At 41.6% G+C, this 18134-nt stretch overlaps 1 protein-coding gene across 13 annotated transcripts in view; it reads right to left on the bottom strand.

Annotated features, from left to right (window-relative positions):
* The window catches only part of tenm4 (teneurin transmembrane protein 4), a 152999-nt gene that overhangs the window by 57883 nt on the left and 76982 nt on the right, over nucleotides 1–18134 (bottom strand). For all 13 annotated transcript variants that reach the window (XM_056374005.1, XM_056374006.1, XM_056374008.1 and 10 more), the window contains 7 exons: nucleotides 15114–15278; nucleotides 12877–13091; nucleotides 11508–11718; nucleotides 7497–7598; nucleotides 6548–6742; nucleotides 4862–5062; nucleotides 589–774 (listed from right to left, as the gene is read on the bottom strand). In XM_056374005.1, the coding sequence (XP_056229980.1) occupies nucleotides 589–774; nucleotides 4862–5062; nucleotides 6548–6742; nucleotides 7497–7598; nucleotides 11508–11718; nucleotides 12877–13091; nucleotides 15114–15278 (1275 nt within the window). The remainder of the gene's footprint in view (nucleotides 1–588; nucleotides 775–4861; nucleotides 5063–6547; nucleotides 6743–7496; nucleotides 7599–11507; nucleotides 11719–12876; nucleotides 13092–15113; nucleotides 15279–18134) is intronic.

Genomic DNA, 18134 nt, shown 5'->3' with positions numbered 1-18134 from the left:
GAGCCACTGCTGGCATACTCTGCTAAACACACAGTACTGAACAACTTTACTCTCTGGCAACACATTGGAAACTCAGTCAGAACTTTAGGTTTAAGCAAGTCGATGTTTTCAAGAAAGCTCTTGACATTCAGTCAAGGTCTTGAAAACGTAACTTCTGCCAGCGTCTACAGAAGAACAATTGTTAGTATAAATAAAGAGCTAAACGTGGTGGTTGACCTGCCCACAATGACTCACATGTAAGCATTTGAAATTAATAGTAAATGGAAAGGGGGCAAAGAAAGAGATGAGGAAAAGGGTGAGTAAAATGAAAGGACACCTTAGCACATTCCCACATTAAAATGCATGAAGGCAAGCCTCAGATCCTTGAGTAAACCTGTTCATGCTTTACCGAGTTGCACAAATTCAATTAAGCATGCTTTTCCCTCTCTTCTCCAACTGGACCCTTCCCCTCACACCCAGCGCCTCATACACACACAGGCAGGCAGACAGCCTACGCTTTTGTTTGCCCCAACCCCCCCCCCCCCCCCCAATCACACAGACATACACACACAGTCCCCACCCTGAAACCAAAACCTTTTCCCATCCTACCAATAGTGCAGTGTTCTCCGTTCCAACCAGGACTGCATTCACATTTCCCGTCCTTGCAAGTGCCATGTTCGTTGCAGCGAGGGTGACACGCCCTCTGGTCACACCCAGTGCCCATCCAGCCGTCGTCACAGCGACAGGTGCCCGATACACAAATGCCATGGCCACCACAGTCCGCTGCACAAATCTCTGTGGGAGACAGGGACACAGAAAAAAGACAAAAAAGAGAGTGGGGGAAGACAGACGGAAAGGAAGGAGGGGGTAGAAGTGGAATGGAAAGGGAAGACAAGGCGGTGACGGGACAAGGCAACAAGGGTGAAGAAAAGACAAATCCAGGAGTTATTGTCAAGGGAAGGCGGCCACGCTTCACTACCTTGTCTGATGGCAGCTGAAAAGAAATTCCTGCACCTCATAAGGGGGAATCCTTTTTGACAATACAAATCTAATAAGTCCATTACAAAGAAAAGACATGGATTGCGGCGGCCTTAGCAGACTTATTCTTCTCCTTGCCTCCTCTCTTTGTAAATTCACCTCTTTCTGTTAGAAAGGAGGTGAAGAGGAAAAAATACACAGCTGGAACTTCTTGTAAGAACAGCAACAATATCATCTCCACCATTTTGATTAAACAGTACATTTTTATTTCCTTTTGTCGTACGTTTAGTGTTCATAGCTTTGCCGCGTGCTTTACTGTGGGCTACAGGCGGGAGGTAAGGCTCAGCAGAATGATTCGAGGCATGAGATGTCAATATGCTGTTTTTTTTTAATTCTACCTAAGTGCAGTGTGCCAGAGGAAGAAGTACATTCATGGAATGAAGGAGCATGAGAGACACAGTAAAGCTTGGCTGGTGCTATTGTGTGGCAGCTGAAAGACCTCCCTGACAGGCTGTGATAGAGCCTGGGACATTACCCACGTCTCATGAACTCGGGGGAGAGTATGACAAGACCAAGGCTCAAAGAAATTAAACACTGACAGATTACTTATGAATCTCATTGAAATGTTAACCTCTTTATTAACCATTCTGTTATAAAAGAGGCTTAGCGGTATGGGCAACGAGGAACAATAGCGATGTATTCCTAGCTTATTAGCCAAGCCAATTCAAATATGACCACAGGGGACCAAACTGGAGGTAAAATCTTTTAATAAGTCAATTACTGCCTTTACAGTGCCTATTTTGTCATTGCTACAAATTAAATTTGAGGGGTATTTTCACCCACAAACCATAACACGACATTACCAGCTTAAAAAGCTTTTTAAAAATCACTCTCCCCTGCTAATTACAGCTCAGCACTTTGTTAAACTATGCAAATGCTAATTTTACATCTGACTTTTGATTTAGAGGTACAGTATGCTAGCAGCATTTGAATCAGTACCCCTCATGACTGCTCAAACACACACACAAACCTGTACCTCTGTCTTTCTGAGGACACTCCTTGACATAATGCATTCCCTAGCCCCTTACCCCCCCCCCTTTCTTTTATTGCATTTTAGAACGCTTGTTCCTAACCCTAACTAAGCCCCCACCTCGACCGTTTTAACCCAACCTAACCTAAACCTGAGCCCTAAAAACACATCTTCACCCTGAGTTATGTTTGCATCAGTTAAGCTGGTTTCCTTGTTAGGACATTGCCTGGACACCCTAACCCTGACCAACTCATGCCTAATCCTAACTTAACCTAAACTCAATTCACACCTTACTCCTAACTTCAACCAGGACCTCCTGACATTTTGCCTCAGTAGGACCAGGCTTTGGTCCCTATGAGGACTACTGGTCTGGACAAGGTCAGTGTTTATACTGGAAAAGGTCCCACAGAGGAAACAAAAACGTGTACACAAAGTAGTTTTCAGTTACAGAGGTCTGTTCATCAATCATTTTCTAATAACTATTCATTGCGGAACTATGCGTTCTACATCCTCTATTAACACTGTTAAATAGGAGGTGTTAATGAACATAATAAACATCTTGAGTGAGCTCATTAACACGTATGTTGAAATAAAATGTAAAAACTGACCCTTTTAGTTCTTTTCTCAGAATTATTGGAACACATACTGGTCGGAGAAAACGGACTCAAACTGACTGTGAGACAACTGTTCACTTGGAACAAAGGAGAAACCTTTAACGTGATAAAGATGCAATTACAGCCTGCAGGCAAACCCTCATTATCCGTGGCCAGAGGAGTCCACAGTGAGAAATACCCCCATCCCCATGATGGCCGTTACCATTTGCACTAAAGGATTGTGTAAACAAACTTTCCTTTGGGTGAGAGAATAGCAAAAATGGCATAAAAACACACATATTAAAGGACATAAAACCTCAGGCATTGTTTTATGGCTGGTAACAGCATTACAACCAACTGTGCACGCCCAGGTTGTACAGTTCCAAAGCCACATGAGAAAATGAGTTTGTGACTTAAAAGTATTGGGTAGGGGGGATTAAAGAATCTTGAAAGATATATTGAAAGCTTTCCATCTTTTTCTTGCCCCAGTCTCCAAGGTTATAGGCTACTAGCTGTACTACTGCACCACTGAGCTTAGTGTTGTATTAGACCACAGAAAGCTCTACAATGAACAGGATAAAGGAGGATAAAGAGCAAACTCATCATCATTTACAGAGCTCTTTCTTTGCGAGGCAGACTCAGACTAACTGCCCATTTCCCTCAAAATCCCTGGGATTACCTAATAGGTCATTGTGTCTGCCTGGAATATAAAGGGATTCGTGGATCCGAGTTACTGCCGGACTAAAACTCTCATTTCAGAAATATTCTGCGAGAATACAAATGATGTTGTTTAAAAGAAAGCAGCTGCAGGCTGCAACTGTATCAGCCTCTACAAAAACAGAGCTGATGCACTGATTATCAACACATCAGAGGCCTGTTGAACCAGAGCTATCTGAAGCTTTAATCTGCAAGAGAATAACCATAAAACATAAAAACAGTGTCAGATGAGCTTTTATACATGTGGAAAGTTTTGAAATTCCTCAACTGCCTTTACAGTAAAAAGAACCCACTTTTTTCTCTGGAACTTTTGCATGTGCCAACACTGCAAGTCAGTAATGTTAGATACCTGTATTTGACAGCTCTTTAACAATCTACCACAGAGTTCACTGAGGTTTTTCAGTAAAATACTTCTTTGGTAAATGTGAGCAGACAGTCTGCTGTCAGAGCTGAAGCTAAATTTTGAAGAACTTTTTTTTCATCCTTAGAGACTCGAGAAGGTATATTCTAGCTGTGAAACTGTAACTCACATTCAGCCTGTTCTTGACTACCAAGAGAGAACATTCCCCATGGACAAAATGAACACAATGGGAACAATCCTCCGGAGCAGAAAAAGTTATCATCAGCTGTGAGCCTTGTGCCAACATGAAGAAAATCCAGAACTCAAGAAAGAGCATTAAGTTGCATTAGATCACGCCTCTGACAATATCCCTGCCATGCATTCCCCTCCTTTCTGTGGGTGCCAACAAAGCATGTGCAGATTGAGGATGAAACCATTCGTAAAAGAAATACATTTACAGCAAAATCAACCGGAGTTTGATTGCTAGCTGTGGACCTCCAACTGATCAATGATGTGAATAATTGAGGCTTTTATGTGAACCATTTTCTTTTAGCATCATCAGAAATGTTTACTTCTGAGAGGAGCCTTGCAATTACCAAAGCTATACTGAATCAAGCAGTGAAATAAACTCTGACAAAAAGGCAAGGATGTTATCAGGAAGGACTGATGGCAGATTCAAGGTTATTACATGCTATTGCCAGTTGTGAGGTATTAAACTAAAGTTGCAAAATACTAAAGGGTAAGAAATTATACTAGATTCTGTAAAATATTCACAGATTGTGATGGCTATAAGACAGGAGTTGAGGAGTGATAAAAAAGAGAGATTACATAACTGAGAAATATCGCTAAAGCTGAGGAACACAGCTATTATAAAACTGTGAAATCTTCAACTTCTGTATTATACCACAGTTTCTTTATTTCTTTACTGACTCACTTCATAGTGAAACTATCTTTTGTTTACTATACAATGGTCTATAATCATCCATCTTTAAGAAGTTGATACTTTCATAAGCACGTAAGATGATAGCCCAAATGTTGTTTCCACACCGCAACAAACAAACAAACAAACAAAAAAAACATATTCCAGTCTAACTTAATTTAACCTATGCAATATTTTCTGTGAATGCACTCATGTTTTTCTACTTGGTAATTACAGCTAAATCAGCACCAGCCAGTGAGAAGGAACTGTGCCAATGTTTTCTCTCATTTGAGGGAAGTACTCACCTGTAGAGCAGTCATGGCCTGTCCAGTTGGGATCACAGCTGCAGGTTCCGGTGTCTGCCAGGAAAGCTCCGTGTCCAGAGCACTGGTCCATGCAGGAGGCCCTGGGGCTCTCACATCCTGGCCCTCCCCACCCCACAAAGCAGTGGCACTCTCCCTGGACACATACCCCTCGCCCCGAGCATGTTGGGTCTAGGCAGTCCACTGAAAAGGGGTCCAAAGAGACAATGTTAGACACACCAGTCACCTGCTGTTACGCTTTTTCAGAGGCAACCTGTTGTCTCTATTTGAGCCTCAGTAATGGGACAAAGGCAGTGGGCAGTGCAACTGGTTTAGCACATGTATATATAAAGTACAGCTGGGGTACAAAGATCATGATGATGATGATGATAAGAGGAAGCCGACTTTCTCTCAAACTGGAGACAAATTAAAAAGCTTTCTTCACACTGGGGCTTATGGCACAGACCCATCAGACCCATCATCTGATACTGAACATTCCTCCCAAAGAGGGAAGGCACCATAGTAGGAGCATGTTTATATAAAATGGAAGCCATGAAGATGAGTAGTTCATAACTGAGAATAAGCACCCCACCCCCCACGCCCAATCACTTTAACAGATTGTGAAGGAGAAAAAGGGGTGAACTAAAGAAAAGCCTGGGGCAGGTGCATGCTTGACTAGCTTACAGACAATTTGAAGATCACTGTGACTGAGGAACTCTTGCGCTGTATCAGTGTACACTGTGTAAGTTCAATTTGTATGCAAATATTAAATGAATGATTGTTTTTATAGTATCTCTTCCCTTGACATGCCGTCCAATGAGTGCCCACTTTGTATAGCGCAATCACAATAATGACATTGTTTCTACCAGACAATATCTGCATGGTACACACAGATGGCAAATGGGCGCGAAGCAGGAGCAATGTCTAGCCACTGAGAGCAGCAGGCCGCGCCATGGCAGCTCCCCTTTACCATGACATAAATGGATATAAAGGCCGTTATAGTAAGACAAACAGGATCTCTTGCCTCTTAGCAGATGGTTTGGGCACAAGGCACAAAGATCAGAGGCTAACTGACAAGCAACTCTCTCCTGGCAATTAATCATTGTGGCTGAAGGTCGCACGGAAGAAAGGTAAAAATGTTAAAGGGCCGTCGTCCACATTCCCCTCTATTCCTTATGGCTAACACTCCACCCAAAATAGAATTGGGGCCTATGGATGTCACAAACCCCCATTTATCAAACTCCCAGGCTCCATTTTTCATCTTGAAATGAGAGCCTTCAAGAGCTGACAAACACAATGGCTCCTTCAATCTTATCTGGTCAAGCCTTATCCAGTATCATGAATGTGGAGTTCCTAATGGATTAACATCAGACTTGGTGTCTGAATTTCAAACTATGAATGGATAGTTTTGACTAAAGTAATGCCTTTTATCCATGATTTATACAGGAAAAGTCACCTAGGATGCATATTTTTAAGTGTTATGGCTATGATGCTCTTCATGGCGGATGTCCTGTCTTTACTGCCATACAGACTGTTAAATAAGCCATACCAACTTAATAGCCATTTCCATTATGAGTATCCTTTTAAAATGTCAAGTGCTAACGAGCTAAGATGGTGGTTAGAGCAGCCATACAAAGCAGAATTTTTATAAGTTTGGGATACATTACCATGACTTATCAAAACAATTACCTTCTTCACAGTTTTCCCCTTTGTAGCCCGGGTTGCAGATGCAGGTTCCCACGATACATGTCCCATGGCTGCTGCATGTGATGTCAATGCACTGGTTGGTGGGAACGTCACATTCAGCGCCCTTCCAGCCACTGTGACACATGCAGCGACCTTTAAGGTATTGACCATTCCCACTGCACAGCACCGGACAGGCAGCTTTGAAAAGAGCACAGAGCATACATCCATTTGAATGGACCCCTCCAACCATAGCTTCAAAGAATAGCGAGTGTGAGCTAAAGCCTCAATCTGGCAATGAGCCTCTGACCAGAATGATTAAAGGTTTCCTTTCCGGTGTACGACATGCAGCACAACTTATCATTTCACTTTGGCATCCAGTGAAAATGTAACCTAAATTCTAACAAACGCAAACTAAAAATATCTAATCTCTTCACAATCGCTGTTGAAAAAAATAAATGAAATTTAAAAAAAGTTGAACGAAAAGTGTAAAATATGGTGCTGATCAACACATGGATAACAGATGGCAGTATGTGTCAAGATATAACCAAAACAAACACACTAATATCATTTTAACACATTGCCTTAACTTGTTTTTTTGATTTATTTTTAATTTGCCAAAAAAATAAATACAGCCTTGATTTCAATAATCAAAGGAATGAGTCATTACCAGTCCTTCAATCTAAAGCTCTTCTTCTCTATACATTTATTCAAGTGTTCATTTATATGTAACATAATACTCCATTAGGAGCTATAGAGGTAAAAAAAATGAATCATCTGGAGCAGCAAGGCCAGATTTAATAAGAAGGTTCTGAAGAACAATTAAAAATAATTGTAAGATTAAAATTCCTTTGTTCTGGTCACGCAGTGAATTAAATTTGGTTAGCACTCTAAAACGTTATGTATCTGAATGATGGAGATCAATAAAGTCATTATGACAGAAGGATTGACTCACCTCTCCCACAGTCGGGTCCTTTGAATCCTAAAAAGCAGTGGCATGTTCCAGCAACACAGTCACCGTTCCCAAAGCAGTTACTGGGACAGTCATCAATAGATTCTGCAAGAGGGTAATCAAGAGCGTTTCTGAGTAATGTGGTTTGAAAAACAATTTTTCCTCCCACTCGTTTTCTCCGGGTTGATTATTATTCCTTTGCTAATGACAGTGATAAGCACAGGCTCCAATCCTGTCAACATTTCTATTTCACTGGAAAACATTTTGAGTGGTACTAATGTTTGGGAGAATTCACTAAAAGAGTAAACAAGTTCTGATCATCTGGGCTTCTACCAAAAATGACAAAGCAAATAAATTCTTTCTGAATGCACTGCATGTGATATCACACATCATTCAACAAACCTAACTTGACGCTTTTATGGCACACTGCAACCTGGTGATTCAAAGCGTCAGCAACACTGGAACCTGCATTTCCCCACCGCCATGGGTAATGTTACTGTATCATATTTTCTTCTATGGTCTGCTTTTCAGTCTTCTATTTGTATTCGCAGAAGCAATGAGCAGGCCAGCCATACTACTTTATGTAACTGATTTGTCTATTCATCACTAGGCTACAAGTTGAATTACCTGTGGATATATATATATATATATATATATATATATATATATATATATGTAGTGTGCTATTCAATCACAGACCCCCATGTCATTGAAAAAGAAAAGACGTGGATCTATTGTGTTCTTAACCATTCAACCACTCAAATAAAACCTTAAAAGGTCTGATGTAGAAATTATTTTTTGCCATGAAAACATCATATTTAGAGTGCTTTGGGATTGCGTTCAGATCCCTATTTTTTATGGTTCCCAAAATATCACCAATGTTTTTCCCCTTTTTCTAAAATCCATAAAGAGAAGCCACATTTTCAATGGAAGTTATGCTGTATTTGACATAACAATGTTTACATCTTGTACACGCATTAATTGTGATTTACCTGGACTCTCCAATTGATTGTGTGCTTTATTACTTAATCTTTCTTTGCTTCCTCAAAATTGAGGGCATTTTTGTGTGATACAAACAATAAGCAGAACATGCATAACGTTCTCCATCATTTCCTCCATTGATCCATCTGAATGAATCTGGTAAAACAATAATTTCTACCACCATGTTCTGACACTTGCTTTTAAATAAGAGTGACCAGTGATGTCTGAGGAGCTCGACAGCAGCAGAATTCTGAAACATGACGCTCACTGAATTAAGCCTGAAATGGTGCTGAAAAATATTCAGTCTTGTCCATTGCCTTCAGGCAGCAGACGCTCTGAGGCAAAACCTACTGAACAAAGAATCTCTTGTGCTCCGCAAAAGGCTAGAAATGTGAGCCATGGATTCAGCTTCCCTTTACTCTGGAGAGTCAATCATCACTGAGGATGCAACGCAAGACAGTGAGAACAGACAGAGAGAGGAGAAAGAGATAGAGGCAGACCAGAGGTACAGTGAAAAGGGAGAGGCAGTTAGCAGAGAAATGCTGCTGATGTTTTCTCTGCTGCAGGCTTGCCTTTGCCATGTTGGGTTAGTGAAGGGATGCAGGGGAGACTATCCTCCGGCGTGGTGGAGGCAAATCAGCATTTTGGTGGGGTTTTGATGGCTTCCAACAACAACAGTTAACTACAGTGGGAGGCCTGGGCTTTTTCGCTTGGAGCTAGGGAAACCAGCAGTATGTGTGTAGGTGGGGTAGTGGGTAACGGTTGGGAAAATTAGGTGTGGTGTGTGTGCATACACTTGCCATTAGAAATTCCTCCCAGTAGTACAATTATGCAGGAGAGATTCTTGGTGTGAATCTTGCAGCCATGCACATAGGGACGAGAAACCTAAGTGGGGTTGTAATTTAATGTTCGCCTAGCAAGGCACTGAGAGGTCTGACTTAAACTGCATTCCTCTGACATATTAAGCAGGCAGTCATTCGACATTAATGTGCCTCTAATTAAGGTTATCTCATCTTTATCTATCATGGGTATTTCTTTGGTGAACAACAAACTGAACATGTTTAATTGAGTAATCATGAACTGCAGTGCTCCCATTTTGAATGCTGACGCAGTTTAGCAGACTACGCACTCCCCATGTCTATTGCCTGTGTTTCCTCTGAGAGCATGAAGGGGAGGCCATGAATATCTCTTAGCCACACACTCGACATAGGCCAACGCATAAATCATGGATTCAAGCAGAGCTTCATTGAAATTCATTACCCTTCATATCAGGGGAGCTAACTATTGTGCGAGTCTCTCCAGTCGGTGAGGACAGAGTAGCGTGCAGTAGGCAGGTTTAATCAGCGCCTTGCCATGCTCTCAGAGGATGCTCAGCACCTTTGAATGATGGGCGGTTGTGTACAGAGAGTGACTCTGCTATAGAGTGAGACAGGATATAGAGTAAGACATTGGTGCTGGGTCTTTGCTTCCCTTTGCTTTCCTCCCCTGTACAGGCAGCCATGTCTGGGTTGAAGCATGTCTGGCACCAGGCAGCAGGGACAAATGGCTTCATGCTCCAGAGGGCTGTGATACAAAACATTCAGGAGGACACATTTCACATTGCCATGGAGCCCCAGCCAAGTAATGAGGAGTAACCCAGATTAAAGACAGGGACGCTCTATCCCCCAGATGTATTATGGCATGGGTATGTGCAACGAGCAAACATTTCATTTAATACATGTGAAGAGCACAAGGTGCCTCGCTGGCGGTAAAATCAGACATTTTTTTTCCCACCAACACTGTCAGAGGCACTAAAACAATTTTTACTGTTAGTGTCTTATAAACAATGCTGCTTGTGTCTCTCAGTGCGCCTGTTCTGGATATTGTTCACATATATTTCTATACCTGGGCTATTCTATTTGAAGGTCAACTCCATCCCTCCACGGCTCAATACAATTCAGGCAGTTGGTGAGATTCAATTTCTGCTGAAGGGCACTTAACCGGTGACCCATTTTAGAAAGGGCCCCTCTGCCTCCCTCTGAGCTCCTGTGGGCAGATCGGCTCCGATACAAATGAACAGAGGCAGAATTCTAGCTCTGACTAACTCTGCCCCACCCCATCCTATCCTTATTCCCATCCCCATCCGCTGCACAGAATACCTTATGTAGTTGTGTTTTCTCTGATGCAAACCACAGGACGCCTCCATGCACACCAAGTCAAAAAGAAATAAGTTAACATGCTGCCCTGACTCCCCCTGCTTGTGTCATATCATATATTAAGTATTGAATTACAGCTGTTGTTGGCGCAGCAGGGGGGGGCATGGTGCATCTCTTGCCTGTCTCCGCTTGGTGTTACATTGGTGTTGAGGACAGCTTCTCATCGATCTGCTGCCTGGCACAGCCCCTGTCACAGATGGACTCTGGCCCAGGAGCTTTTAATTAAAGAGCATGTGAGAACAGCTCCCAGCTGCCATCCCTGTGAAAGTCGACACCTCGGGCCCTCTCACACCTTGCTTGATACAGCAGTGCTAATCAAAGGCGCTTTAGGGAGAACAAAGAGGAGCGTACAAAACGAAATCACCTTCACAAAGAAAGACGTATGTCGGAAACACAGCCGTGTGCCACACAGAGATAGTCAGAGGAGAGAAATATCTCCACACTTTGATATATGGAAAGTAGATGGAAATTGGAGCAAATCGTGATCAAAAATGGCACTAGCAGGAGGGTACAATCATACTTTGAATTGTATGCAAATGGTTCCCAGAAGCTGGACCCCTGATTCGCTCGGAACACTCAGGCTAATGAGGATATTATGATCTCTCAATGCCCTACTCAGGGGCATGGCAGGATAGCACTGATGTCCTGATTTTTGTAATATTCAACTTCACCTTGATTAACCTGCACTTTCCTTGGCTATTGAAATCTGCCAAAAACTATCTCTGACTCATGCCCCGAGTCTGGGCTGTTTGCTGTGGAGTGCTGCTGGTTGGTATTATAGGGATTATATGGATTGCTATTACAGGTTTCAGCAGCAGGTCATGCCCAGGGCGCTCACCTATGGCGGTAGTGAGGAAGGAGACAGTTTCAGTTTCTTTTCCGTCGTTGTAGATGGCCAGGTGCCAGATGCCCGAGTCCATGTACTGGATAAAGCCTGTGTCGTGGGTGGTGATGGGCACCAGGCTCCGCTGCATAGCCACAGGCCCCTCCAGACCGTGGATGTCCTGGGCTAGAAGCCGCCGCCCATCCAAAAGCTCCACAAAGTCAAACTGAAGACAGACGCACAGAAAGTGAGAAAGACTGATGGATGGACCGCAGACACACCATTAGAGTGACATGTGAGACTTGAGTGCTTTCAGCCCTCTTTATAGTGGAGCATCATTTGGTCTGCATGAATAACTCATCATTCCAGAGGAGCTTGAGTAAGTCTCGGCACATCGTGGTTGGATAGGCTGTGATAATTTCATAGTCCACATATTTTATATGAAAGCCTGTTTAAAACTATTAAAGTGAAAAGGGAACCTGGGGTAAAAAAAAAAATTTAAAGTTACTGTTTACCAAATAACATCTGCAAACGATTTGCTTCATATCAGTAGTGACTCAATGAATACCAATAAGGCAGCATTTCATTTTCATCTACATAAGGAAGGGAATCTTGACTCATCTGCCACTCTATGTGTAATCCGTCACAGAGCGAAAACTCCACTCTAGATTATTTTCTTTGAAGTAAAAATAGAGGGAAGAGACAAACATGATCTTTTGACCGAGAAATAAATCACACTGGGCATTAATGCAAACAAAAATCATGCTATAAACAATTTGTTGAACTACAGTTACATTTACAGAAGAAATCTAAACTCTGTGAACCAAGCAGCAGGATATGATTAATCACATGATATATCTGATTCTGTGCTGCACATAGATGGGAAATTAGTGTAAAGAAAAATCTCCCCTCTCGATCCCTGAGCCCTGTATTTTTGTGTGATTCATTGATGATATTGAACCTGAAAGAAATTTGCCATAAATCCTTTCTGCAACAAAGAAAGTGATTCATAATACAATAGAGAGATTTATGAATTGGTTTATATTCATGACACGTTTCTACATGGTTAGATAGATTTTTTTTTTAAACAGTATCCCAATTTATATTCTGTGGCAGAGGAAGAATGGGAAAAAGAGGCTGAATCCTTAGACTACACAGACATGATTATAAATCGTTTCACACAGAATCACATTTACAATTTACTATTGTCTTTCACAAACAAAACATAATGATTTCTTACAGAAAACATTGAAATACGCCAACTTAAAGCCTCCAAAGCATTTAGATTTCACACTCTCCTTTGACACAAGTAATAAGTGCAACAGAACAAAATAGTTATACTGTGGTAAGAAATGAATGAGTGTCCGTAACAAGTATTTCCCACCTGTGTGTGTGATGGAGGTAGGCCTCTCCTTCCATAGATTCCCACTAAGGCATCTTTGCTCAGGGACACATTAAACTTCAGGTACATGGGATGATCAATGAACACCTGGGACCTCCAGAAGATACCAGGAGGAATCTGCTGCGCGACCTTGCGCCCCACGTCAATCTCGCCCATATCTATATAGCTGTCATCTGGGAACAAGCTGTCCAATTTGCCTGCATTGCACACACAAAGTAAATCGGTCATAGAGATCACACCATTAATCCAGCATGTGGAGGGCAGAGTGAGTCTGTCTGCTGAAGCATGATAGTCTGACCATATCACAGATATTCAATCACATCGCTGACAGCCAGAGAGAAAAAAATATAATGGATGACCCCTCTGACCACTGCCAGCAATTCCAGAAACAATTCTTGAAGAGGGGAGAGTACAAAAGTAAGAATGATCTGGACATCAGTCTGTAGTTATGTCCTGAAGTGTTTAGTGCCAATTCTTCTGAAATCCCCCCCAAAAAAAAAAAAAAAAGTCAAGCTCAAAATTAAATGATAAAATATGTTTAGATATTATATCAAAACACTGACATCCCACAATCCATCTATGCTTATTGTGTTAATGTGGCTTGCTCAAACAAGGTGCATGTGTTGTTTTTTTATGATCTGTCTGAACACATTTCATAAATCCTGTTGATCAAGGTAAATAAAAATATGATTTAAAAGACTAAACATATGGTGTGGAAACGGTACCAAAAATACTTGAAAATACAAGTGCTTCTGTACTGCGATGAAATACAGTTATAATTAAAGTAAAAGTAATAAAAGTGAAAATTGTAATTATAGTAGAGAGGGATCTCTAATGCTTGTACCCGCTCAGGTACTCGCACATTCTCTGCCAAAAAATTGCCCATATGCTCCATAATACAACTTATATTGGACTCCGTGGAAATGGCAACATCTGTTTGCCCATGTAGATGAGCTAATTTCAGCAGCGATGTCTACTAAAGCAGACGCCCATACAAACTACCCCCAGGACTTGGTGGCAGACACGGCTTTAGGTTACACGTGGCACGGCAGATGGCAGCCTTCTCAAAAGTCCATCAGTAGCAATGGGTTTTATCAGAGCAGACAGAACACACTCTCCTCTCCCAGATCTGGGCTTTACATAATGCTACAGCACACAGGCTCGTTTTCCACATGTTGGGGTGTGTGTGTATTTATGCAGCACATTAATGGTGTACTCATCAGGCTGTTTAAATAAATCATAAGCCGAGGCCGGTGATAATGGGCCTCATGGTTAAATAAATGGTTGTTGTTCTGCAAGCTAAACTACGACATAATGCTTTGATGGAAAGACAAGACTCAGAGAGACAGAACTACGCTGAATTTCTAACCTGTACACATCTGCATCACCTTGATAAAACATCAGATGAAAGCACTGCAGAACGAGACTTATTTAGAAAACTATGACTATTGATTTCCTATCAGCAGCGGCTGCCATGCAGGGTCTAAGCTCAGCTGTCGTCATGCTTGTTGTTAGCTAAACACACCTTCTTCAATGTGGTAAATGACAAAGACAATTCCTAGATTCATCTATATGGTAATGACCCCATCTTCTACCTATTGTCGTCTGCCAGTGGCAAATCACATGGTTAAATCTGGGCCCATTTGTTCGAGGAATGGAACAGAGCAAACTTTCCTCGAGTCGAGCAGTTGGTACCGTGGGGTGAGCACATGCTTTCTTTGGCTGCCAGGAAAGGCAGCCCAGGCTAGGAGATGAAAGGATCACATCCGTTCTGAAGGGGACAGAGTGGCTAATCCCCCTCCAGCCCCTGGATACTCAGTCCCTTAAGCTGTCCCATTTTCTCCCTCCAGGAACAAATAACACTTTCCCACTTACAACAACTTTCATAGGATTACAAAGCAGATCTCTTTGCATACCATGGAGACGAATGAACACAATGTGAAACTGCGTGACAAAATAATAACAAACTTGCTTGAGCTTCAAAATGTCATCTGTAAACTTTAAGATTAGAAAAAAAAAAAAAACTTTTTTTCCTTGAGCAGTGTTTTCTGATGTGTATGCAACAGTGTACTACTTTACGCAAATCACCCTGAAAACAAAAATTAACTGCATTTAGTTTGGTATATTTTAGTATTATTTGGGAAAAACAGATTACTTGTATTTAATAAAATAGATTATCCTTAAATTACAAAAGAAACAAAAGAAAAAATTGCACTTACTTTCATCTTTTCCCTTGCGGTCAGGTATTTCCAAGCCTGTGTTGCCAAGTGGTGGCAAGCTCAGGTCAGTGGGAAAAGGCAGGCCACTTGTATTGTCCTCTGACAGCTGGTACATCTGTCTCTGCATGGGCTGCAGGTGCCAGTTTAATCCAAAAAGGTGCATGACTGAAATATTAAAAACAAGACAACATCAGAATTATTTTTTATATAGGTAACTTTTAATGCATTTTATCTCAGCAAATAATTAGCCTCTATAAATTAAATACAAAGTAACACCCTAAACTTTTTTTTTTTTTTTCCTTAGGGATAATTATCCAAAGGTGACAGCTGTGACATGGGGAACAGAGAGTAAATTGTAAAGAACAAAGAACAATACGTGGTTTAATGGTTAATGGCATTTTCTTCTAAAGTGCTGAGCAGTACGATCAGAAGATGAATGCTATCCTGACCCCTCGGGACAACATCTGTCTCCCCACACCAGCATTGGCATGAACCATCCCCAGTGCCCTGTCATTTTTCCAATCCCAGTGCCTTTCACTTCCCCTACTAAACTAAACTAAACTAGGGGACAAAAGGAAAAAAAAGACAAAAAAAAAAAAACACATCAGCAGGAAGACACCAGGGGTGTTTCAGTGTGAACACAGTGGATGAAGCATGCTGATATTTTACAAGGTCGACAAAAGAAATGTCCTCTGGAACAATGGCAGTAGAGTGCAGGACAGAGGAGGAGGGGCTGACCATGACAGATCACCAATAAGAGAATGGACAAGACCAGCTTAGCAAGGCAAAAGCCACCTTGGAAGTCAACAGTCAGCAGAAAAGGCCCAGAACTCAATATAGCTATTTCATTGGTTTGTTGGTTCTGTTCAGCTCCTCAAGTACACAACCATGCAATTCAATTATAAAGAGTGAAATTATCTTATGGTTTTACAACGTAGCTTGGACTAAGACCTATCCAGTCCTCTCAGTGTTGTTTTCTTCAAGTGCGTTTTCATTCTTTTTCTTCTCCTTCATAAGAGCATCAACTTACTCATGTCTCCAGCAAGTCTTTCAGTGACTGTTCAAACAGTAAGAATGACTCAATCATTACAGGCACTTAGAGATTAAACGTCTTACTATAATACAATTATACAAACATGATCTATAACAACGGAGGCTGATTGTACAGACACTTTAGACGTTGTTGTTGCATATATGTATGTGATTCATGTACGTAAACTGAGCCTATTAACAAGTGAACAAAAGCAAAAGTCAAATGTCCTCATGTTGTTGGGCAGAATTTTGTTAAGCAGTCATCCCACAAGGCTAGAGAGGGTGGTAAGAACACACTGACCATGAGTTCTTAAAATCAAGTTCACCAACAATATAACAAACTCTCAGTGAATCATCTTATCTCAGTCAGGACCTGCTCCATCTCCTGCAGTTTCATGTCTGCGAAGGATAGCTTTTTTTTCTTCCTTCAGTGTGGCAGCAGACTAGGACTCTACAAGGTGGTGCTCTTTCAAACATTTCCTACAGACTTCAGTTTGAAGTAAAGTTTAAGATTTAAATAAAACAAACCTGTATTATTTTTTGTTAGATGTCATCATAAATTATAAGTAATTTTTTTTAGCATATGTTGCTTACGAATTGTAGGGCAACTTCTTCATGGAAACACTTGAATAGATGGAGGTGAAAATGGGTTCTCTGTGAATCTTTCAGCAATGTGCAGCGGAAACAGATGCTACTCAGACCAAGGACAGCAAATCTCAGAGGGAAAAAAAGGTCTGGAGGGCACTGATTGATTTGCAGGCTTTAATATTGCGTCAGACCAATGCCTGGCTCCTACATTTAGATCTCTATAAGAGATGGGCCAAATCTTAAGAGGTCGCTCTTAATAAATCTGTTATATGTGTATGATATGTTCAAAGAATACTTAATAATATAATACCTAATATTTTCATGATGCACGCTAGATAAACATAAATGGTGATATGGTTTTGTGATTAAGTAGCAACTATTGTGGTTATCAGCAGAAAATGCAACACAACATTCCCTAAGATGATGAAAGTTCAACCGCAATACCAGCATCTGTTCTGTGTCTGTCCAGTGCCTCTGGAAGTGACTATGTCAGTGGAGGACAACCAGTGAAGAGACAGATGGCTTTGTTTGCCATTTCGTAAGCTCCAGAAAAACATTCCTTTTGATTTGTAGCTCTACATCGACTGGCGAAATGGAAAAAGAGTTAGTGTATGTCGCTGGCAGAACCATTGCAAAGTCACCATGCACGGTGTCGTTCCAAGTGTCCTCGTAATCATGTCTTTGTGAGCCTCGCTCTTCATCCCATCCGTCCCTGAGGCCTCTAATGGAAAATGGTTGAAGAGGCCCCCCCCCCCCCCCCCCTCCCATTCTTAAAGATTTACTTCAGCGCCTTCTTGGTATCTATGATATGCAGAGCATTGGACCAGAGCCAGTGAACAGCCTCCTGATTTTGTTTTGCTCACTTTTCAAACTTTGCAAACACTGTGCAATGACACTCAGAAGGCTGCTGCAATTGGCTGCGAAATGAAGACAGGTTGTAGGAATAACAAGGTACTTCTAATGAGATGGCCACTGGCAGAGACATCACTGCCCTGTCAAGAGTACTGCTCTTCGTAGCATCGCCCATTTTGTCCTGAGCACATGTTGTGCCCTCCTTTCGCTTATCTCTTGGCAGGAAGTTGGGTCACGCCATGTGCCAATTAGGGAACAGAGGTACTGTAGTAGAAGACTTCTCAGCCAATCTGAGGAAGTCAGCGCTTATTGCTGTGGGTCATCTGCCAGCATTCCTGTGCTTCTATCCTCTGATCTGAAGAGCACTTTCTAACTAGTGCACACTTCAAGGGAAGCTATGATGAGTAGAACCTTTTTTCTTATCTTAGTGGTCAAAATCATCAAATACTGTGAGTGTCTAAAAAAAGCAAACTATCAGGAGGTATTTCAAAAAAAAAAAAGACAGCACAGAACAGTCTCATAAGCCTTGGTGTGAATTTTTTTTTAACC

Source organism: Seriola aureovittata, chromosome 4 (assembly GCF_021018895.1).
Source record: "Seriola aureovittata isolate HTS-2021-v1 ecotype China chromosome 4, ASM2101889v1, whole genome shotgun sequence".
Lineage (NCBI taxonomy): Eukaryota > Metazoa > Chordata > Actinopteri > Carangiformes > Carangidae > Seriola > Seriola aureovittata.
Note: the sequence above shows the minus strand (reverse complement) of the source record. Positions and strands in the feature narration are given on the sequence as shown.